Raw genomic sequence first — 24,322 nt, forward strand, 5'->3', positions numbered from 1 at the left:
GAGAAGGTGTGGAGTTAATAAAAGCATTAGTCAGAGGGCAGAAGAGGGGTTGTTGAGGTGGTTTGGTCATTTAGAGAGAATGGATCAAAGTAGAATGACATGGAAAGCATATAAATCTATAGGGGAAGGAAAGAGGGGTAGGGGTCGTCCTCGAAAGGGTTGGAAAGAGGGGGTAAAGGAGGTTTTGTGGGCGAGGGGCTTGGACTTCCAGCAAGCATGCATGAGCGTGTTAGATAGGAGTGAATGGAGACGAATGGTACTTGGGACCTGACGATCTGTTGGAGTGAGAGCAGGGTAATATTTAGTGAAGGGATTCAGGGAAACCGGTTATTTTCATATAGTCGGACTTGAGTCCTGGAAATGGGAAGTACAATGCCTGCACTTTAAAGGAGGGGTTTGGGATACAGTGGACCCCCGCATAACGATGGCATCACATAGCGATTTTTCCGCATACCGATTACTTTTATCGCAAAATTTTTGCCGCGCATACCGATTAAAAACCCGCTTACCGATTTTCGTCCGAGACGCGTCCAATGTGCCCTCAGCCAGCCTCACATGTGCCAGCCGTCCCATTGTTTACCAGCCAGCCTCCGCGGTAACATCCAAGCATACACTCGGAATATTTCGTATTATTACAGTATTTTCGGTGCTGTTTCTGGAAAATAAGTGACCATGGGCCCCAAGAAAGCTTCTAGTGCCAACCCTACACCTCAAAGGGTAAGAATTACTATAGAAATGAAGAAAGAGATAATTGATAAGTATGAAAGTGGAGTGCGTATAGCCGACCTAGTCAAGCTGTACAAGAAACCCCAATCAACCATCGCTACTATTGTGGGCACCAGAAAGACAATCAAGGAAGCTGTTCTTGCCAAAGGTTCAACTGTGTTTTCGAAACAAAGATCGCAAGTGATGGAAGATGTTGAGAGACTCTTATTGGTGTGGATAAATGAAAAACAGATAGCAGGAGATAGCGTCTCTCAAGCGATCATATGTGAAAAGGCTAGGAAGTTGCATGAGGATTTAATTAAAAAAATGCCTGCAACTAGTGATGATGTGAGTGAATTTAAGGCCAGCAAAGGTTGGTTTGAGAGATTTAAGAAGCGTAGTGGCATCCATAGTGTGATAAGGCATGGTGAGGCTGCCAGTTCGGACCACAAAGCGGCTGAAAAATATGTGCAGGAATTCAAGGAGTACATAGAAACTGAAGGACTGAAACCTGAACAAGTGTTTAATTGTGATGAAACAGGCCTGTTCTGGAAGAAAATGCCAAGCAGGACCTACATTACTCAGGAGGAAAAGGCACTCCCAGGACATAAGCCTATGAAAGACAGGCTTACTTTGTTGATGTGTGCCAATGCTACTGGTGATTGCAAAGTGAAGCCTTTATTAGTGTATCACTCTGAAACTCCCAGAGCGTTCAGGCAAAAGAATGTCCTCAAGGATAATTTGTGTGTGCTGTGGAGGGCAAACAGTAAGGCATGGGTCACTAGGGAATTTTTCTATAACTGGTTACACCATGCATTTGCCCCCAATGTGAAAGATTACCTAACTGAAAAGAAATTAGAACTTAAGTGCCTCCTGGTGTTAGACAATGCCCCTGGTCATCCTACAGACGTGGCAGAGCGACTTTATGGGGACATGAGCTTCATTAAGGTGAAGTTTTTGCCTCCTAATACCACTCCTCTCCTGCAGCCCATGGACCAGCAGGTTATTTCCAACTTCAAGAAACTGTACACAAAAGCTCTGTTTGAAAGGTGCTTTGTAATGACCTCAGAAACTCAACTGACTCTAAGAGAGTTTTGGAGAGATCACTTTAATATCCTCAATTGTGTAAACCTTATAGGTAAGGCTTGGGAGGAAGTGACTAAGAGGACCTTGAACTCTGCTTGGAAGAAACTGTGGCCAGAATGTGTAGACAAAAGGGATTTTGAAGGGTTTGAGGCTAACCCTGAGAATCCTGTGCCAGTTGAGGAATCCATTGTGGCATTGGGAAAGTCCTTGGGGTTGGAGGTTAGTGGGGAGGATGTGGAAGAGTTGGTGGAGGAGGACAATGAAGAACTAACCACTGATGAGCTGATAGATCAACTTCAAGAGCAAGAGGCCAGACCTGGGGAAACTGGTTCAGAGGAGGGGACAGAGAAATTGAAGAAGTTGCCTACTACAAAGATAAAGGAAATCTGTGCTAAGTGGCTTGAAGTGCAAACCTTCATGGATGAAAATCACCCTCACACAGCTATTGCAAGCCGTGCTGGTGATTATTACACTGACAATGTTGTGAAACACTTTAGGCAAGTCATAAAGGAACGAGAGGTACAGGCCACTATGGACAGATATCTTGTGCGAAAGAAGTCCAGTGACTCTGAAGCTGGCCCTAGTGGCATTAAAAAAAGAAGGGAAGTAACCCCAGAAAAGGACTTACTACCTCAAGTCCTAATGGAAGGGGATTCCCCTTCTAAACAGTAAGAAGATAATGCTCTCCCCTCCTCCCATCCCATCAATCATCACCAGATCTTCAATAAAAGTAAGTGTCATTTAATTGTGCATGCCTTTTTCAGTTTGTGTGTATTAAAATTAACATTTCATGTGGTAAAAAAAATTTTTTTTCATACTTTTGGGCGTCTTGCACGGATTAATTTTATTTCCATTATTTCTTATGGGGAAAATTCATTCGCATAACGATGAGCCCTCTTGCACGGATTAAAATCGTTAACCGGGGGTCCACTGTATTGGTAGTTTGGAGGGATATGTTGTGTATCTTTATACATACTATATGCTTCTAAGCTGTTGTATTCTGAGCACCTCTGCAAAAGCAGTGATAATGTGTGAGTGTGGTGAAAGTGTTGAATGATGATGAAAGTATTTTCTTTTTGCGGATTTTCTTTCTTTTTTTGGGTCACCCTGCCTCGGTGGGAGACGACCGACTTGTTGAAAAAAAAAAAAAAAAAATTGAAAATATGTAAAAAAAAGTAGATCTACTTTTGGAGCACTACGCATGTGAATGTAGATCTGCTTGGACTGTTTATGGGTTAAATAAGATTAGGGATAGAATTTTTTGCCTTGTATATGAATACAGTTCTCAAAATTCATTGGAGGTTATGTTCCTAGGTGTGCAACAAAACTCAAAACTACAAATAATACAAAATTAAATCTGCAGGGCAAATTTTATTCAGTTATGGCTTCATTTTGTGTTAATATTGACACATGTGTTTTCTTACTAAAAATAAGTTATATGGGAAAATGGGTTACTAGCCCATTGCTCCTGGCATTTTAGTTAACTTTTAGAACATGCATGGGATACAGAGGAAAGATTCTTATTCCACTTCCCCATGGATATGAAAGGAAAAGTAATATGAACAAGAACTATTCAGATAAAGTCAAAGAAAACTCAGATGAGTGTGTATACATAAATGTGTACATGTATGTGTAGTGTGACCTAAGTGTAAGTAGGAGTAGCAAGACGTACTTGAAATCTTGCATGTTTGAGACAGAAAAAAAGACACCAGCACTCCTACCATCATATAAAGCAATTACAGGTTTCTGTTTCACACTCATATGGCAGGACGGTAGTACCTCTACCAGCCTACAACCTATAAACTGTCGTATCTGAGTGCCTCTGTAAAGACAATGATTATGTATGAGTGATGGTGAAAGTGTTGAATGATGATGAAAGTTATTTCTTTCTTTTTGGATTTTTCTTTCTTTTTGGGTCACCCTGCCTCGGTGGGAAACGGCTGACGTGTTAAAAAAAAAAAAAGTTGACATGTGAGGAAAAAATGATTATAATAAAAAAATGAGCATGGAACAATTACAAAACCAGAAAAAAAAAATTGGACAAATCTGTTTAGGTGTTGCTCTTCAGTAAACATGTTAGATAACTTAAATCTGCTAATATGGAAGTCTAAGAAATTCTTTTGCTTATAGAAATTGGTGAAAGCCACAGACAAATTCATTCAATTCAATTCAAGTTTATTCTCTATAAGGGTCACAATGTGGTGTTTACAGGTTTTGGGTATTGTGTGGTTTACATGTTATAAAACACTAATTACAGAGGGGGCCACTAGGACACCTAGCATGGCTAGGCATTTCGAGCAGACTTAGATTAAATCTTAACATTAAATCCTTACAGATTATGGTATTAAGGCTAAGTGACTACATCATAATTTGTGAGTTTAGCAATGTGAATGCTTTTGTTTTGGCACAATACAAGGTGTCTATATTGGAGTATCATAGGCAAACTTATGACTAGTTAGGATTTATTATTTTAAGATTAGTATTTCTGTGTTTATAGTCAGTGGGTGAGTGAGTGTAATTGTGAACCACCAGGTGGTTATCATGTAGTTAGTTGTCGGGGTGGATCAGGGAGATAAGATGTTTTCTAACTGTAGTTTTGAAAGTGATGAATGTGTCTGCAGTTCTAGAGTTTTCAGGTAGGGTGTTCCAGATTTTAGGTCCTTTGAAATACATTGAATTTTTGTAAAGGTTTAGTCGAACACGGGGAATGTCATAGAGATGTTTGTGTCTGGTGTTATGCCTGTGGATCCTGTCACAACTATCAAGAAAGCATTTTAGGTCAAGGTTAATATTGGAATTTAAGGTCCTGTAGATATAGCACAGTAGTGAGTGTGGATGTTCTGAACAGGGAGTAAGTTTAGATCTATGAAGAGTGGGGGGATGTGTTGCCAGGGATGGGATTTAGTGATTATTCTTACTGCGGCTTTTTGTTGGGTTATTATTGGCTTTAGGTATGTTGCTGCAGTTGAACCCCAAGCACAGATAGCATAGGTGAGGTATGGATATATAAGTGAATGGTATAGTGTGAGAAGGGCAATTTGCGACACGTAGTATCATATCTTGGAGAGGATCCCCACCGTTTTGGATACTTTTTTTGTTATGTGTTGGATATGGGTGCTGAAATTTAGGTTGTTGTCGAGGTATAGGCCAAGGAATTTGCCCTCATTATGTCTGGCAATTAGAGTGTTGTCGATCTTAATGTTAAGTTGCGCAACACCTGCTCTGCTACCAAACATAATATGGTAGGTTTTGCCAGTGTTAAGTGTAAGTTTATTGGCTGTCATCCAAGTCGATATTTTGAGCAGCTCCTCGTTAACAATGGTGTTGAGGGTGGTAAGATTAGGGTGGGAGATGACCTAAGTTGTGTTGTCAGCAAAGAGAATGGGTTTCAGGTGTTGGGATATGTTTGGAAGATCATTGATGTAAATGAGGAAGAGCAGGGGTCCAAGGACACTTCCCTGCGGAACTCCAGTATTAAGTGGCCGTATTGATGAGGCTGTGTTTTTAATGGTGACATAATGATACCTATTAGAAAGGTAGGATTTAAAATATGCAAGCGCATGGCCTTATACCATAGTGGTCAAGTTTGTGGAGTAGGATGCCATGGTCTACTGTGTCAAACGCTTTTCTTAGGTTAATAAAAATTCCTAGTGGATATTCCTTATTTTCCAATGCTGTGTAAAGCAGGTCTAGCATTTTTATAATTGCATCATTAGTGCTTTTATTTTTCCTGAATCCAAATTGGCAGGGGTTGAGTATGTTTTGTGACTTTATAAATGAATATAGTCTCCTGTGCACGAGTTTCTCGAAGATTTTGGATAGCAATGGTAAGTTTGATATTGGCCTATAGTTGTTTACGTCTGTAGGGTCACCACCTTTATGTATTGGTGTAACCCTTGCTGTCTTGAGTAGTGTCGGGAAAGTGACTTGTTAAAAAGTAATGTAATAGCATGCGAAAGGACATGGGCCGTTTGCTTGTACAATAATGGTGGGACGTGAGACAGATTCCCCGAGTTATTTTTAAGTGACTTTATGATCGCAGTGACTTCCGTGGGCTCAGTTGGTACAAGATAGAAGGAATTTGGGAAATTCCCATCTAGGTAGTCCCCGGCACGGGCATTGGTACGTGGGATTTTACTGGCGAGATTAGATCCTATGTTTGAGAAGAAGTCGTTTATCTTGTTAGCTGTATCAGCGGGATGCAGTGGTGTTTCATGAGGTTTAGTTAGAACAATATTCTTGTTTTTTTTTCAGTTTGTGGGCCTCCCAGAATCTGGGAAAGTGTTTTCCAGGTCTTTTTTATATCTCCTCTTGTGTCAGTGAATCTGCTGGAGTAGTACAGTTGTTTGGCTTTCTTTATTAATTTGGTGAGAACTGTTGAATATTGTTTAAGAATATCTTTGTGTATTAAGCCCTGTCTATATTGCTTTTCATATTGGTGTTTCTTATCAATGGATTTCAGAATGCTGCTGGTTAGCCATGGGCAACCAAGCCGTTTATTCGTGATCTGTCTCGTTTTTATAGGACAATGTTTGTTGTATAGTCTAAGTATTTTGTTAAGAAAAATGTCTGTCCAATCGTCAATACCATTGGCATTGGAGAATTCACAGGTTTTTATGGAGATCAGCTGACCCCACCAGCAGGCAATGATGATCTTATGATCTTATGATCTCTATGAAAACCTATGAATGAGTTTGTTGTTTTCACAAATTTTTCTAAGCAGATGGGAGAGTAGAGAGATGAATATACATGCCATTGTGCCATTATATTCTGAGGGGGAGACACTTATGCTTTCCTATATATTGAGGAAAAATACATTGAGAGGGTTATATTTACCAGTTTTGGGAATTTGCAGTATTTGCAGCAATTTATTGGTTTTGTTTTGGTAGCTATGAGATTACTGTATGTTTGAAGTAATATGATAATAAGTTTAATACACACACACAAAGGTTTATAAGTTAAACAGGACTTGAGTCCTGGAAATGGGAAATACAATGCCTGCACTCTAAAGGAGGGGTTTGGGATATTGGCAGTTTGGAGGGATATGTTGTGTATCTTTATATGTATATGCTTCTAAACTGTTGTATTCTGAGCACCTCTGCAAAAACAGTGATAATGTGTGAGTGTGGTGAAAGTGTTGAATGATGATGAAAGTATTTTCTTTTTGGGGATTTTCTTTCTTTTTTTTGGGTCACCCTGCCTCTGTGGGAGACGGCCGACTTGTTGGAAAAAAAAAAAATGCTTATCTAAGTAGTTTTTGTCTTTAAAGGGCAGTTCTGATGGTCAATCCCATCAAAACTCCGGGTCCAAGCTTGAAGATTGTATTAAATAATGCAGGAGAAGCTAACAGTGTTTACTATTGCCATCTCTGTGGATGTGAGTACCAGATGAAATACAACTTGCAGAAGCATCTAGGTACACGTCATACTAACCAAGAACGTGATGCTGTGCCACAGTAAGTTTAATCTTGAAATCTATGTAATTAAGCATGAAAACATTTGAATTTGTGTATAGTGCTTATTGTATGTATTTTTATGTATAGAGTTTTAATAATATTAACCCCTAGGATTTCTTTATGGGGGTTTTCCCATATTTTGAGTAACAAAATTGTCAGTACACATTTTGCATTGTGAACAGGGTGAGTTTTTATATTGTACACCTCTCCCTCATTAGGCATTGTGTTAGCAAGTAGGGTTTCTCTCATACACACACACACACCCACACCCAAACAAGCTGTGACTCGACCCCTTCAACTGCAAATAGGCGAGTACAAACAAAATGTACATGCACACACACACACACACACACACACACACACACACACACAGGAGCTAGGACTCGATCCCTGCAACCACAAATAGGTGAGTACACACACACACAGCAATAGAGCAATAGAGCGATGGTTGACACACTGGCTAGAGTGGCCAGAAGAGCTCATGCATGCAGGGCAAAGCTCCTGATCATGGGTGACTTTAACCACAAGGAGATCGATTGGGAGAACTTGGACCCACATGGGGGCCAAGATACATGGAGGGCTAAGATGATGGAGGTGGTACTGGAAAACTTCATGTGCCAACACGTAAGGGACACTACAAGAGAGAGAGGAGAGGATGAACCAGCAAGGCTGGACTTAGTATTCACCTTGAGTAGTGCAGATATCGAGGACATCACATATGAAAGACCCCTTGGGGCCAGTGACCATGTGGTTTTAAGCTTCGAATACACAGTAGAGCTACAAGTGGAGGGAGAAGCAGGAAGGCCAGGACGAATGAAGCCAAACTACAAGAAAGGGGACTACACAGGAATGAGGAACTACCTGAACGGGGTTCAGTGGGACAGAGAACTGGCAGGGAAGCCAGTTAATGAGATGATGGAATATGTAGCAACAAAATGCAAGGAGGCTGAGGAGAGGTTTGTACCCAAGGGTAACAGGATTAATGAAAAAGCCAGGATGAGCCCATGGTTTACCCAAAGGTGCAGGGAGGCAAAAACCAAGTGTGCTAGGGAATGGAAGAAATATAGAAGGCAAAGGACCCAGGAGAATAAGGAGAACAGTCGTAGAGCCAGAAACGAATATGCACAGATAAGAAGGGAGGCCCAAAGACAATATGAAAATGACATAGCAGCGAAAGCCAAATCTGACCCGAAACTGTTGTACAGCCACATCAGGAGGAAAACAACAGTCAAGGACCAGGTAATCAGGCTAAGGAAGGAAGGAGGAGAGACAACAAGAAATGACCGTGAAGTATGTGAAGAACTCAACAAGAGATTCAAAGAAGTGTTCACAGAGGAGACAGAAGGGACTCCAGAAAGACGGAGAGGTGGGGCACACCACCAAGTGCTGGACACAGTGCACACAACCGAGGAAGAAGTGAAGAGGCTTCTGAGTGAGCTAGATACCTCAAAGGCAATGGGGCCAGATAACATCTCCCCATGGGTATTGAGAGAGGGAGCAGAGGCGCTATGTGTACCCCTAACAACAATATTCAATACATCTATCGAAACAGGGAGATTGCCTGAGGCATGGAAGACAGCAAATGTAGTCCCAATCTTTAAAAAAGGAGACAGACATGAAGCATTAAACTACAGACCAGTGTCACTGACATGTATAGTATGCAAAATCATGGAGAAGATTATCAGGAGAAGAGTGGTGGAACACCTAGAAAGGAATGATCTCATCAACAGCAGCCAACATGGTTTCAGGGACGGGAAATCCTGTGTCACAAACCTACTGGAGTTCTATGACATGGTGACAGCAGTAAGACAAGAGAGAGAGGGGTGGGTGGATTGCATTTTCTTGGACTGCAAGAAGGCGTTTGACACAGTTCCACACAAGAGATTGGTGCAAAAACTGGAGGACCAAGCAGGGATAACAGGGAAGGCACTACAATGGATCAGGGAATACTTGTCAGGAAGACAGCAGCGAGTCATGGTACGTGGCGAGGTGTCAGAGTGGGCACCTGTGACCAGCGGGGTCCCGCAGGGGTCAGTCCTAGGACCAGTGCTGTTTCTGGTATTTGTGAACGACATGACGGAAGGAATAGACTCTGAGGTGTCCCTGTTTGCAGATGACGTGAAGTTGATGAGAAGAATTCACTCGATCGAAGACCAGGCAGAACTACAAAGGGATCTGGACAGGCTGCAGACCTGGTCCAGCAATTGGCTCCTGGAGTTCAATCCCACCAAGTGCAAAGTCATGAAGATTGGGGAAGGGCAAAGAAGGCCGCAGACGGAGTACAGTCTAGGGGGTCAGAGACTACAAACCTCACTCAAGGAAAAAGATCTTGGGGTGAGTATAACACCAGGCACATCTCCTGAAGCGCACATCAACCAAATAACTGCTGCAGCATATGGGCACCTAGCAAACCTCAGAACAGCATTCCAACATCTTAATAAGGAATCATTCAGGACCCTGTACACCGTGTATGTTAGGCCCATATTGGAGTATGCGGCACCAGTTTGGAACCCACACCTAGCCAAGCACGTGAAGAAACTAGAGAAAGTGCAAAGGTTTGCAACAAGACTAGTCCCAGAGCCAAGAGGTATGTCCTACGAGGAGAGGTTAAGGGAAATCAACCTGACGACACTGGAGGACAGGAGAGATAGGGGGGACATGATAACGACATACAAAATACTGAGAGGAATTGACAAGGTGGACAAAGACAGGATGTTCCAGAGATTGGACACAGTAACAAGGGGACACAGTTGGAAGCTGAAGACACAGATGAATCACAGGGATGTTAGGAAGTATTTCTTCAGCCACAGAGTAGTCAGTAAGTGGAATAGTTTGGGAAGCGATGTAGTGGAGGCAGGATCCATACATAGCTTTAAGCAGAGGTATGATAAAGCTCACGGCTCAGGGAGAGTGACCTAGTAGCGATCAGTGAAGAGGCGGGGCCAGGAGCTCGGACTCGACCCCCGCAACCTCAACTAGGTGAGTACACACACACACACTCACACACACACACACACACACACACACACACACACACACACACACACACACACACACACACACACACACACACACACACACACACACACACACATACACGGGGCCAGGAGCTCGGACTCGACCCCCGCAACCTCAACTAGGTGAGTACACACAAGCAGGGATAACAGGGAAGGCACTACAATGGATCAGGGAATACTTGTCAGGAAGACAGCAGCAAGTCATGGTACGTGGCGAGGTGTCAGAGTGGGCACCTGTGACCAGCCGGGTCCCACGGGGGTCAGTCCTAGGACCAGTGCTGTTTCTGGTATTTGTGAACGACATGATGGAAGGAATAGACTCCGAAGTGTCCCTGTTTGCAGATGACGTGAAGTTGATGAGAAGAATTCATTCGATCGAAGACCAGGCAGGACTACTAAGGGATCTGGACAGGCTGCAGACCTGATCCAGCAATTGGCTCCTGGAGTTCAACCCCACCAAGTGCAAAGTCATGAAGATTGGGGAAGGGCAAAGAAGACTGCAGATGGAGTACAGTCTAGGGGGCCAGAGACTACAAACCTCACTCAAGGAAAAAGATCTTGGGGTGAGTATAACACCAGGCACATCTCCTGAAGCGCACATCAACCAAATAACTGCTGCAGCATATGGGCGCCTAGCAAACCTCAGAACAGCATTCCGACATCTTAATAAGGAATCGTTCAGGACCCTGTACACAGTATACGTTAGGCCCATATTGGAGTATGCAGCACCAGTTTGGAACCCACACCTAGCCAAGCATGTAAAGAAACTAGAGAAAGCGCAAAGGTTTGCCACAAGACTAGTCCCAGAGCTAAGAGGTATGTCCTACGAGGAGAGGTTAAAGGAAATCAACCTGACGACACTGGAGGACAGGAGAGATAGGGGGGACATGATAACGACTTACAAAATACTGAGAGGAATTGACAAGGTGGACAAAGACAGGATGTTCCAGAGACTGGACACAGCAACAAGGGGACACAGTTGGAAGCTGAAGACACAGATGAATCACAGGGATGTTAGGAAGTATTTCTTCAGCCACAGAGTAGTCAGGAAGTGGAATAGTTTGGGAAGAGATGTAGTGGAGGCAGGATCCATACATAGCTTTAAGCAGAGGTACGATAAAGCTCATGGTTCAGGGAGAGTGACCTAGTGGCGACCAGTGAAGAGGCGGGGCCAGGAGCTTGGACTCGACCCCTGCAACCTCAACTAGGTGAGTACACACACACACACACACACACACACACACACACACACACACACACACACACACACACACACACACACACACACACACACTAGTGCACACACACACACACTCCGTGTACACTGTGTACGTCAGGCCCATATTGGAGTATGCAGCACCTGTTTCGAACCCACACTTGATCAAGCACGTCAAGAAATTAGAGAAAGTGCAAAAGTTTGTGACAAGGTTAGTTTCAGAACTATGGGGAATGTCCTACGAAGAAACGTTAAGGGAAATTGGCCTGATGACACTGGAGGACAGGAGGGTTAGGGGAGACATGATAACAACATACAAAATACTGTGTGGAATAGAGTGGACAGAGACAGGATGTTCCAGAGAGGGGACACAGAAATAATGGGTCACAATTGGAAGTTGAAGACCCAGATGAGTCAAAGGGATGTTAGGAAGTATTTCTTTAGTCATAGAGTAGTCAGGAAGTGGAACAGTCTGGTGAGTGGCATAGTGGAGGCAGGAACCACACATAGCTTTAAGACGAGGTATGATAAAGCTCATAGAGCAGGGAGAGAGAGGACCTAGTAGCGTTCAGTGAAGAGACAGGGCCAGGAGCCGAGTCTCAACCCCTGCAACCACAATTAGGTGAGTACTCTCTCACGCACATGCACACACACACACACACACCCCTGGTTTACCCGACGGTGTAAGGAGGCAAAAACAAAGTGCAATAGAGAATGGAAAAAGTACAGAAGGCAGAGAACACACGAAAATAGGGAGATCAGTCGCAGAGCCAGGAATGAGTATGCACAGGTAAGGAGGGAGGCCCAGCGACAGTATGAAAATGACATAGCATCGAGAATCAAGACTGACCCGAAACTGTTGTATAGCCACATCAGGAGGAAGACAACAGTCAAAGACCAGGTGATCAGATTAAGGACAGAAGGTGGAGAACTCACAAGAAATGATCAGGAGGTATGTGAGGAGCTGAACGGGAGATTTAAGGAAGTTTTTACAGTAGAGACAGGAAGGGCTGTGGGAAGACAGCACAGAAGGGAACATCAAGAGGGAATATACCAACAAGTGTTGGATGACATACGAACAACTGAGGAGGAGGTGAAGAAGCTCTTAAGTGACCTTGACACCTCAAAGGCGATGGGACCGGACAACATCTCCCCATGGGTCCTTAGAGAAGGAGCAGAGATGCTGTGCGTGCCTCTAACCACAATCTTCAACACATCCCTTGAAACTGGGCAACTACCTGAGAAATGGAAGACAGCTAATGTAGTCCCCATATTTAAGAAAGGAAACAGAAACGAGGCACTAAACTACAGACCTGTGTCTTTGACATGTATTGTGTGCAAAGTCATGGAGAAGATTATCAGGAGGAGAGTGGTCGAACACCTGGAAAGGAACAAGGTTATAAATGAAAACCAGCATGGGTTCATGGAAGGCAAATCTTGTATCACAAAGCTCCTGGAGTTTTATGACAAGGTAACAGAAGTAAGACATGAGAGAGAGGGGTGGGTAGATTGCGTTTTCCTAGACTGCAGGAAGGCCTTTGACACAGTTCCCCACAAGAGATTAGTGCAGAAGCTGGAGGATCAGGCGCATGTAAAAGGGAGGGCACTGCAATGGATAACGGAATACCTGACAGGGAGGCAGCAACGAGTCATGGTACGTGAAGAGGTATCACAGTGGGCGCCTGTTACGAGCCGGGTCCCACAGGGGTCAGTTCTAGGACCAGTGCTATTTTTGATATATGTGAACAACATGATGGAAGGAATAGACTCTGAAGTGTCCCTGTTCGCAGATGACGTGAAGTTGATGAGAAGAATTAAATCGGACAAGGATGAGGCAGGACTGCAAAGAGACCTGGAGTCCAGTAACTGGCTTCTCGAATTCAATCCAGCCAAATGCAAAGTCATGAAGATTGGGGAGGGGCAAAGAAGACCGCAGACAGAGTATAGGCTAGGTGGACAAAGACTACAGACCTCACTCAGGGAGAAAGACCTTGGGGTGACCATAACACCGAGCACATCACCGGAGGCACACATCAACCAAATAACTGCTGCAGCATACGGGCGCCTGGCAAACCTGAGAATAGCGTTCCGATACCTTAATAAGGAATCGTTAAAGACACTGTACACTGTGTATGTTAGGCCCATACTGGAGTATGCAGCACCAGTCTGGAACCCACACCTGGTCAAGCACGTCAAGAAGTTAGAGAAAGTACAAAGGTTTGCAACAAGGCTAGTCCCAGAGGAAAGGTTAAGGGAAATCGGACTGACGACACTGGAGGACAGAAGGGTCAGGGGAGACATGGTAACGACAAACAAGATACTGCGGGGAATAGACAAGGTGGATAGAGATAGGATGTTCCAGAGAGGGGACACAGGGACAAGGGGTCACAACTGGAAGCTGAAGACTCAGACGAGTCACAGGGACGTTAGGAAGTATTTCTTCAGTCATAGAGTTGTCAGCAAGTGGAATAGCCTAGCAAGTGAAGTAGTGGAGGCAGGAACCATACATAGTTTTAAGAAGAGGTATGACAAAGCTCAGGAAGCAGAGAGAGAGAGGACCCAGTAGCGATCAGTGAAGAGGCGGGGCCAGGAGCTGAGTCTCGACCCCTGCAACCACAATTAGGTGAGTACACACACATGGGTCCTTAGAGAGGGAGCAGAAATGCTGTGTGTCCCATTAACCACAATCTTCAACACATCCCTTGAAACTGGACAACTACCTGAGGTATGGAAGATGGCAAATGTAGTTCCCATTTTTTAAAAAAGGAGACAGAAAAGAGGCGCTAAACTACAGACCAGTGTCACTGACGTGTATAGTATGCAAAGTCATGGAGAAGATTATCAGGAGGAGAGTGGTAGAGCACCTGGAATGGAACAAAAGTATAAATGACAACCAGCACAGTTTCATGGAAGGCAAATCCTGTGTCACAAACCTTCTGGAATTTTATGATAAAGTAACAGAAGTAAGAAACGAGAGAGAGGGGGGTGGGTTGATTGCATCTTCTTGGACCGCAAGAAGGCCTTTGACACAGTTCCTCACAAGAGATTAGTGCAGAGACTAGAGGATCAGGCACGTATAACGGGAAGGGCACTTCAATGGATCAGAAAATACCTGGACAGGGAGGCAACAACGAGTCATGGTGCGTGATGAGGCATCACAGTGGGCACCTGTGATGAGCGGGGTCCCACAGGGGTCAGTCCTAGGACCAGTGCTATTTTTGGTATACGTGAATGACATGGAAGGGATAGACTCAGAGGTGTCCTTGTTAGCAGACGATGTGAAGTTAATGAGAAGAATTAAATCAGATGAGGATCAGGCAGACCTTGAAAGAGACCTGGACAGGCTGGACACGTGGTCCAGCAACTGGCTTCTCGAATTCAACTTTGCCAAATGCAAAGTCATGAAGATTGGAGAAAGGCAAAGAAGATTGCAGACGGAGTATAGGCTAGGTGGCCAATGACTGCAAACCTCGCTCAAGGAGAAAGATCTTGGCGTGATTATAACACCGAACACATCTCCGGAAGTACACAACCAGATAACTGCTGCAGCATATGGGCACCTGGCAAACCTGAGAATAGCGTTCCAATACCTTAGTAAGGAATCATTTAAGGCACTGTACACCGTGTACGTCAGGCCCATACTGGAGTATGCAGCACCAGTTTGGAACCCACACCTGGCCAAGCACATCAAGAAATTAGAGAAAGTGCAAGGTTTGCAACAAGGTTAGTTCCGGAGCTCAGGGGAATGTCCTACGAAGAAAGGTTGAGGGAAATCGGCCCGACGACACTGGAGGACAGGAGGGTCACAGGAGACATGATAACGACATACAAAATACTCCGTGGAATAGATAAGGTGGACAGAGACAGGATGTTCCAGAGAGGGGACACAGAAACAAGGGGTCATAATTGGAAGCTGAAGACTCAGACGAGTCACAGGGATGTTAGGAAGCATTTCTTTAGCCATAGAGGTGTCAGGAAGTAGAATAGTCTAGCAAGTGATGTAGTGGAGGCAGGAACCATACATAGCTTTAAGACGAGGTATGACAAAGCTCAGGGAGCAGAAAGAGGACCTAGTAGCGATCACTGAAGAGGCGGGGCCAGGAGCTGAGTCTTGAACCCTGCAACCACAATTAGGTGAGTACACACACACACACACACACATTGGGTGGTTTGCAAAGGGATGGAAATGGCCTCTCAAAGTAATTTTCAAGGCAGAATCAACTCAAATCATAATTCTGCAGGAGAAAGCATGACTGAGAGAGAAACAAGAGTACCAGAGTGTACCTCGATCGAGACAGAACACGAGGAAAGGTTGATACTGAAAGAGTACAAAAACGAAAGGAGGAACGAGAGGAAATGATGAAGATGAGCAGAAGAACCCAGATGCAGGTGAAAGAGCAAGCACACCCTCCAGAAACACCTGCAGAAGGACTCCAACCACGACAACCCCAAGGCAACTGAGCAATCTAAACTGACACTCACACACTGATCCCTCTGCCCCCACCCCCCATACAGCAACCCCCTATGGGAACTCTGCCCCCACCCCAACTCCCTGTAGGCACCTGCCAGGGCTCCTGATTCCCCAACCCCAATCTTCTCTCAGGATAACAGTATTAGAAAAGAAGTTGAAGGTTTGGTACACAAACGCGGATGGAATAACGAATAAATATGAGGAGTGGCATGAAAGAATGAGTGAGAAGTCCCCAGGCATCATAGCAGTCACAGAAAAACTCACTGAGACAATAACAGACACAATCTTCCCACCAGGATATCAGATCCTGAGGAAAGATAGAAGGAGCAGAGGGGGAGGAGGGGTTGCACTGCTCACAAAAGACCGATGGAGATTTGAGAAAATGGAAGGCATGGACGAGATTGGAGGAAGGGACTACGTAGTAGGTACACTTCAGTCTGGGGAACATAAGGTAGTCATTGCAGTGATGTATAATCCACCACAGAACTGCAGGAGGCCAAGAGAGGAATATGAAGAGAGGAACAGAGTAATGGTGGGCACACTGGTTGAGGTGGCAAGAAGAGCTCACTCGAGCAGAGCAAAGTTACTGGTTATGGGCGATTTCAACCACAGGGAGATCGACTATGAAAACCTGGAGCCACACGGGGGTCCCAAAACATAGAGAGCAAGATGATGGATGTGGTACTGGAAAACCTTATGCATCAACATCCTAAGGACACTACCAGAGAGAGAGAGAGAGAGGAGAGGATGAACTAGCAAGACTGGACCCTGTGTTCACTCTGAGCAGTTCAGACATTGAGGACATTACATATGAGAGGCCCCTTGGAGCTAGTGATCACATGGTTCTGTGTTTTGAATACATAGTAGAATTACAAGTAGAGAGGGTAACAGGAGTTGGATGGGAAAAGCCAAACTATTAAACCTTTGACTGTCGCAGGCCCCTTTCTGAAACTGTCATTCTATGTCGCAAAATATTCAAAAAAAAAAAAAAAAATTCTTACCAAATGTTAGGATTATTTTACTGAGTGTTTTAAGCCTAAAAAATTGTTTTTGCCATCAGTACTTACCGAGATACAGAGGCACAAAGTTGGCAGAAAATGAGCGGCATATGGCAACAGCAGCGAATGCCGTCCACCCGGTATTCTTTTATTTACTCCAATTCGAAGGTTTCTTGTATTTTCCAATATTTTTATTTTCTAAGTAACTTACGTGGCCTGTGAGACCAAAGTAAGGTGCATTGTTCAAATATACACTCATTGTTTACAACACAATAACTGAACAAACATTATCACTATTAGATTGTATAAAAAACTTGTTTACACAAACAAACAATACAAAACATTGTTTATTACTATTGTTCCATAATATATATACATATGTACAGTCACTGAACACTTTCCTAGAACTGCTGCAACTTTTGGAACTCTTTGAAACATGGGTATATGCAGAGTGGTACTTGACACTCCTCACACATAAAACAAGTGTTTGCGTGTTTGTGGGCATCTTGTGGTATGTTCACATACAAAACACCTCTTCTGAGCACTTTTCTTGAAAGCAGTAGGAGGCAGTTGTATGGGGTAGTGATCACCAGGCCTCAAATGAGATGGCGTGTGTTGGTAATTTCGTGGGCGCTGGTCTATTGCAGGTGTTGCTCCTCGGTACTTTGCGATTATTTGTCTGATGACTGACAAACAAAATTCACCATATTTTGGTTTGTTGTTGGTCCTCAACTTGTATATGTTATGAGCATTTAGCATGGAAATATCAAGAAGATGGAAAAAAAAGTTTCATATACCACTTACAACTCTTGCGTACACAATCAGCAAACCCAGTCTGCATGTCACATTTGTCCACTAAGCGCATATTGAGGTTGTAGTCCATGACAGCTGCAGGTTTTGGAATGGGTTCATTGGTCTCTCTATTGTGGCTGCCAGTGTGTGCCATTTCATTTCGGTGAACTGATGTCAACAATGTGACATCACGTTTGTCATGCCACCAAAATGCCATGATGTCATTGGCAGCAAAGGCCTGCACCTCACCTCTGCGAGTGCCAGCGTTGAACCTTGGCATATGCTTACAATTAACACGCACTATGCCAAACACGTCTGTCAGGTTCACTTGCAAGAAATCACTGAGTACGGGGCTTGTGTACCAGTTATCAGTATATAACATATGCCCCTTACCAAGATATGGTTCCATCATTGTTCTAACCACATCACCAGAGATACCCAATAACTTCCTGGCATCTCTCAATGTATTACTGCCAGTGTGCACAATGATATCCAACATGAGACCACTTTTGCAATCACACAGTACAAATAACTTTATACCAAAGCATTTCCTCTTGCTTAGTATGCACTGCTTGAATGAGAGTCTTCCTTTGAATAAAATCAAAGACTCTTCAATAACAAGCTTCCTGAAGGGATACAAATAAATGCAACACTTTTGTTTCAGGTACATAAACACATTTCTGATCTTATATAACCTGTCGCTTCTGTCAGGCCTTGTTTTGTCTGAAAAGTGTAACATATGTAACAGTATCAAAAAACGATTGACTCCTATAATATCACTAAAACCTAGGGTTGAAATCAGGCATTCCATTGACCGATATGTGGTGACAGTGTGCTTATACACATGTGGCATAAGCATTCTTGTGGCAAAGAACAGGTACATCTATGCCACAGTTGTGTCCTTCCACTGGTGTAGCCATGACCTTGGTGAAAGAATTGTATTTGCCATGGTGTACTTATAGTGTGTGTTGCTTTCCCTGACAATAATTTCCATCAGGGGTTCATCAAAGAATAACTGAAAGCATTCTAGTTCAGTAGCATTGTTCCCAAGTGTACACAATGGCCGTATTCCACTTTGTTTTTCATCAAAGTCATGGGGATTGGGAATAAAATCGTCACCTTGCTGCAAATCCCAGATTCGGTCTGCTGGTGGGTTCTGGATATTGAAATGTGGTTGTGGTTGTGCAGGTTGTGGTTGTGGATGTTGTGGGAATGTGGGGTTGGGTGAGGCTGGTTGTGCTTGTGCAGAGTCAGCAGTGTCAATAGTAGTGTGGCCCACTGCTGGTGCCACATGACTTATGCCACCGCCAACATCACCACCACCATCACCTTTCCCACGCACATTACACATCCCCATTGTAACAATATCGTCATCTTCGCTGTCAGGTCGTGGTGTAGGGCCAAGGGATGTACTCCCAGATTTACTCCTTTACCTTGGAAAGGCATAAGATACACTACCAGAACGCATGTTGTGTCATACATACTGCCGCTTCACTGGTGAATATTCCCCCTCACTGTCTCAACTCGAGCTGCTTTCAATAACTTTGAAATCACTATCATTATCACTTTCACTGCTCAGATCTGAGTCCTGTAAACAGGGAAATAGTTTCCTTTTTTGTCCTGGTACAGTAGGGCCCCTCTTATATGGCAGGTTAGGTTCCAGGCTGTCGCCGGAAAGCAGACATCGCTGGAAGGCAGAATGCCATTTTTTCCATTTATAAATCCATATAAATGCCAGACAACAAGTTTATACTAAATTATATTAAGTTAGTAATAGAACTGGGCATTAAAAACACACAAAGTAAAATACATTCACAGTACATTCATTACTTATCTTAAAGTACACCTACCATCCGACTTAAGACCTGCTCGACATACGTCCACTCGACTTACGACCATGCATCTGGCAGCTGGGCTGGGCCGGCTGATGCACACCACTGTACAATATTTGACAATACTCGCGGCGGCAATGTGTCATGCAGGCAGCATCAGTTTGAGTAACCCTGCCCTATCAGCAGCATCATACTGTATTAACTGTACTAACTGGACAGTAAATTTCACCATGGCCCCTAAGATGAAGTCTGAATCTTGCACTGGAGATTGTGGCAAGAAAGGCTCTTACTCTCCAACTCTCTATTTGTTTTCACTGTTGCACATAAACCTGTCTGTATCTCTGTGTGTTTATCTGTCTGTCTACTAGTGTGTCTGTCTTTCTGTCTACCTGTGTGTCTGTCTTTATGTCTACCTGTGTGTCTTTATGTCTACCTGTGTGTCTTTCTGTCTACCTGTGTCTGTCTTTGTCTACCTGTGTCTGTCTACCTGTGTGTCTGTCTCAGAGCCACTCATTAAGAGTGTACTTGGTCTTGAAGACGCCATATTAATAATGATAACAATAATAATCACTGAGGCGCATTAAATGTGTATAAAACGTTAATATAGACATTTTGCTTAATCCATCTATGATTTTTTTTCAAAATTATATAATAAACATGCTACATAACATATAAATTAACAAATATGTGATGTTTTTCTGGTCGGCTTGACAGTGAACAGGAATCATTCGTGTCGGGGCTGGTAACAACAACAACAACGTTTGTTTACATAACTCGTGAACATTCTACATTCTCATTCTCTCTCTCATTTATTCATTTAATCTTGTTTACTCACCTCTCACTCTACATTAAAACTACAGATATTATAAGGTAAGTAATGAGTGGACACGATTATTATATTATAGCTTAATAATAATAATAATAATATTAATATTAGTACATATGTATTATTGTATTAATAATGATTATTATTATTATTATTAACTTAGGGCACTGGAGCACAGATCCACTGTATAGCACTTTGTCTGGATTTTTTGGGTTATCCTAGGTAATTTATAATATGTATGATAACTTGACTTACGTGCACCAGTGAGAGAGAGAGAGAGATGCAGAGAGATACAGAGAGAGAGATACAAAGAGACAGCCACATTCGGTCAGCCAGTCAACCAACCACCAACCCACCCACCCATCCAGCCACCCACCCACCCACCCATCCATCCAACCACCCACCCACCCACCTGGCCACCCACCCACCCACCCGGCCAACCACAGACCCGGCCACCCAGCCAGCCAGCCGGATATGTATTACACATGTTCCAGAGTTGTTTCTCTTTACTTAGGGTAGAGGTTGCACAACATTCTGGCAGGATGATACTACCAGTGGTATTCTCTCATTCCACTGTGTCGACAATACATAAAGATAATAGTAACGTATGATACTGTATGCGATGTAAAATTTACAATACATATCACTACCATGTATACATTATATACAGTACATATTATTATTATTATAATCAAAAAGAAGCGCTAAGCCACAAGGGCTATACAGCGTCCATACAGTACATAAATAATTAAAATACAACAATAGAAGTAAATTATGGTAAAAAGAATGAAATAATGATTGTACATTACATTACAGTATTATGTAGGTAGTTTATATAGGAAAGTTTTGACATTATGCCCTACCCAATATGTCGGCAATTTTCAAAGGTTCGACTTCCATCCATTTCGACTTACGACCGGTTGGTCGGAACTAAGCTTAGTCGTAAGTTGGATGGTAGGTGTATTTGTAATCTTAATGTAGGGAGAGAGGTGAGTAGTACTTAATTGTAGGAAGTCAGGTGTAGGTAGCCCTGGCTCCCCGTCTCATACTTAATATATGATATTTAACCCTTTCAGGGTTCGTGCCATAGATCTACGGCTTTACGTTCAGGGTCCAAACCGTAGATCTACGCCATAAGCTCAGCTCACTGATAAGCTGTGAGTGGTAAATTTGGGCCTAGATATGAGAGAATACATCTATGTGGTATGTGTGCACCACATAAAACAAATCCTGCAGCACACAGTGTATAATGAGAGAAAAAACTAAGACCATGATTTTAGATTAAAACAGCAACTTTGCAGTGTTTTTTGTATGTTTTTTATAGTTGTATTTGCGATTTCTTGGTCGCATTTGATAGAATGGAAGACATATTACAGAACTGGAGATGATTTTGATTGGTTTTAGCGCTAGAAATGGCTTGAAACTGAGCTCAAAGTAGAGGAAATGTTAAATTTTTGCCGATGTTCAAGAGTAAACAAACGACCTCACACGTCTAACACATGCCAGCTGGTGGGTCTAATATACATCCACAAATGTTTTGATGATATTTTTACAATTATTACAATATTGCATAACAGTAAATCTTCTATTGTTTGGTTTGAATAAAAATTCATTATGTGAATAAATAATCAAAATGGGATTCATTTGTAACTAATGAACAGAAGAAATGTTAGTTTAGTGCCAGGAATACCTACATTGTTTATTCTGGACCCTATTTTGAAATTGGAATATTTTGAACTTTGTGTTAAATTGGCCAAATTACCAATTTCCGATCACTTTATTTTGTAGTTGAAACAGTTGACTTGGCGATTTCTTGTGCTCAATTGATAGAATAGAAGTAATACTAGTGAAATAGCTAAGAATTTGGTCGACTGGAATAATGTAATTGGTCTAAAAAGGGAGTCAAAGTCTGCAAAATTGCCGATTCGCAAATATTGTTGACACATCAAAATTTGTGAGAGCATAATTTTGTCAGTTTTCCATCAAATTTCGTACTTTTTGTTTTATTACCTTCAGAAAAAGATTTTCTACCATTTCATAAGAAAAAATAAAAAATTTTTTTTTGAAAATTCTTGGACTCTGGTGCACACTTTGAAATTTGGCCTCTGGACCCTGAAAGGGTTAAAACAGCCCAGAGAGTTAAAATACACATACAGTACACTCACTATTTACCTTAAAATATGTGTAGTCTTAATATAGGAAGAGAAGTGAGTAGTATTTATTTGTAGGAAGTCAGTGTAGGTAGCCGGTAGGTGTGGCCCGCCTGGGCTACACCTACCGGCTACCTACACTGTGGCCCAGAGCCATATTATTAGCATCGACATACCTTGTTCACTGAATTTAATTGTTCCTAACAACTACCTTTAGATGCCATCATAAACAAAGGGAGAAGTAATGAATAATTCATGCCGAAAATTGAAAACAAAAGCGGAGTGGCTGGGCTAAACGCAGATTTATACACGTTTTCTCTGATGGCTGAGCAGAGAAAACGTAATGTTGTCCCTCCGCCTGGCTACCACACAGCTCCACAAGTATTATTATCAGAGCACATATAAAATATGCAATAAATGCCAGACAACAAGTTTACACTAATATTAAGTTGGCAATAGAAATAGGCATTAAAATATAATAAAAGGTAAGATACACACAGAGTACATTTATTACTCACCTTAGAATATTAATATTAATGTTGAATAAAATCAGAATGGCACACCATCATCCTCTAACTTAGCACTTAAAGCAAGGGGCTTACGACTCCTTTTTATCACAGCTAAGCTTAGATGCCATCGTCAATGAGAGCCAACTAGTTAACGAAAGAGTAAATAAGAGAGAGAATGAGATACAGAGTTCAGACTATGTAAGAATACAAACTGAACAGGTAGTGGGAGATCACTTGGTCAGGCGAAATAAATGCGTATTAATATGTGTCTACTTTTAGTTCATTCACGTACATTTGTAAGAACATTAAAATGGTATAAAATACCGACAGATTGTTAGGTAAGACACATATGCAACAGTTAGGTATCTTTATTTCGAAACGTTTCGCCTACACAGTAGGCTTCTTCAGTCGAGTACAGAAAAGTTGATAGAAGCAGAAGATACTTGAAGACGATGTAATCAGTCCATCACCCTCAAAACTTTAAGGGTGATGGACTGATTACATCGTCTTCAAGTATCTTCTGCTTCTATCAACTTTTCTGTACTCGACTGAAGAAGCCTACTGTGTAGGCGAAACGTTTCGAAATAAAGATACCTAACTGTTGCATATGTGTCTTACTTAACATTTGTAAGAGTTTGTAAAACATTTACCTCAATATTTTTTTTATTATAATAATAATTACCTCACAATACAAATACTCTTACATTGTGTACAAGTTGTACAAGTTAGTACAGAATAAACAAACAGCAACACACCATTTTTAGAGTGAATGAAGATATTATTATTATTATTATCATCATAATAAATAGCACTAAACCCACAAAGGTCGTGAATTGTTATATATAGAGTGAAGGCATACGAAAAGAATATTTTTCCACAGTTATCCCCCTGTATGACTAGAGGAAACGTAATTCTTCCGACACTACCTACACAGCCGCTTTGTAAATAAATCTCATATTTACGTCAATTTTTATTCTGTGAGTGTATATATTATGTTTATATGCTATGTAATGGGTTTCATATATAATTTTGAGGAAAATATCATAGATGGATTAATGAAAATGCCTATATTAATGTAAAATAAGACATTTAGTGTGCCCAAGAGTGATTATTATTACATAGTATTGGCGTCATGAGTAGAGAGACTCTCAGCGATTTTAATGTGTACCTGCACACCAGCACAGTGTGTAAGTATATTTAGGTACAGGTACACATAAGTATAATTATCAGAGTACATAAAATACACAGTAACTTTAAGAAAAGGC

The 24,322-nt window shown here is 42.3% G+C and overlaps 1 protein-coding gene across 4 annotated transcripts in view; it reads left to right on the forward strand.

The window, feature by feature from the left end:
- Positions 1–24,322, forward strand: part of LOC128685385 (zinc finger protein 549) — a 185,965-nt gene that overhangs the window by 136,375 nt on the left and 25,268 nt on the right. For 2 of the 4 annotated variants that reach the window (XM_070082902.1, XM_070082901.1), the window contains exon 6: positions 7,061–7,246. The exons of the other annotated variants lie outside the window; for them this stretch is intronic. In XM_070082902.1, the coding sequence (XP_069939003.1) occupies positions 7,061–7,246 (186 nt within the window). The remainder of the gene's footprint in view (positions 1–7,060; positions 7,247–24,322) is intronic. 4 annotated transcript variants of the gene reach the window in all.

Source organism: Cherax quadricarinatus, chromosome 8 (assembly GCF_038502225.1).
Source record: "Cherax quadricarinatus isolate ZL_2023a chromosome 8, ASM3850222v1, whole genome shotgun sequence".
Lineage (NCBI taxonomy): Eukaryota > Metazoa > Arthropoda > Malacostraca > Decapoda > Parastacidae > Cherax > Cherax quadricarinatus.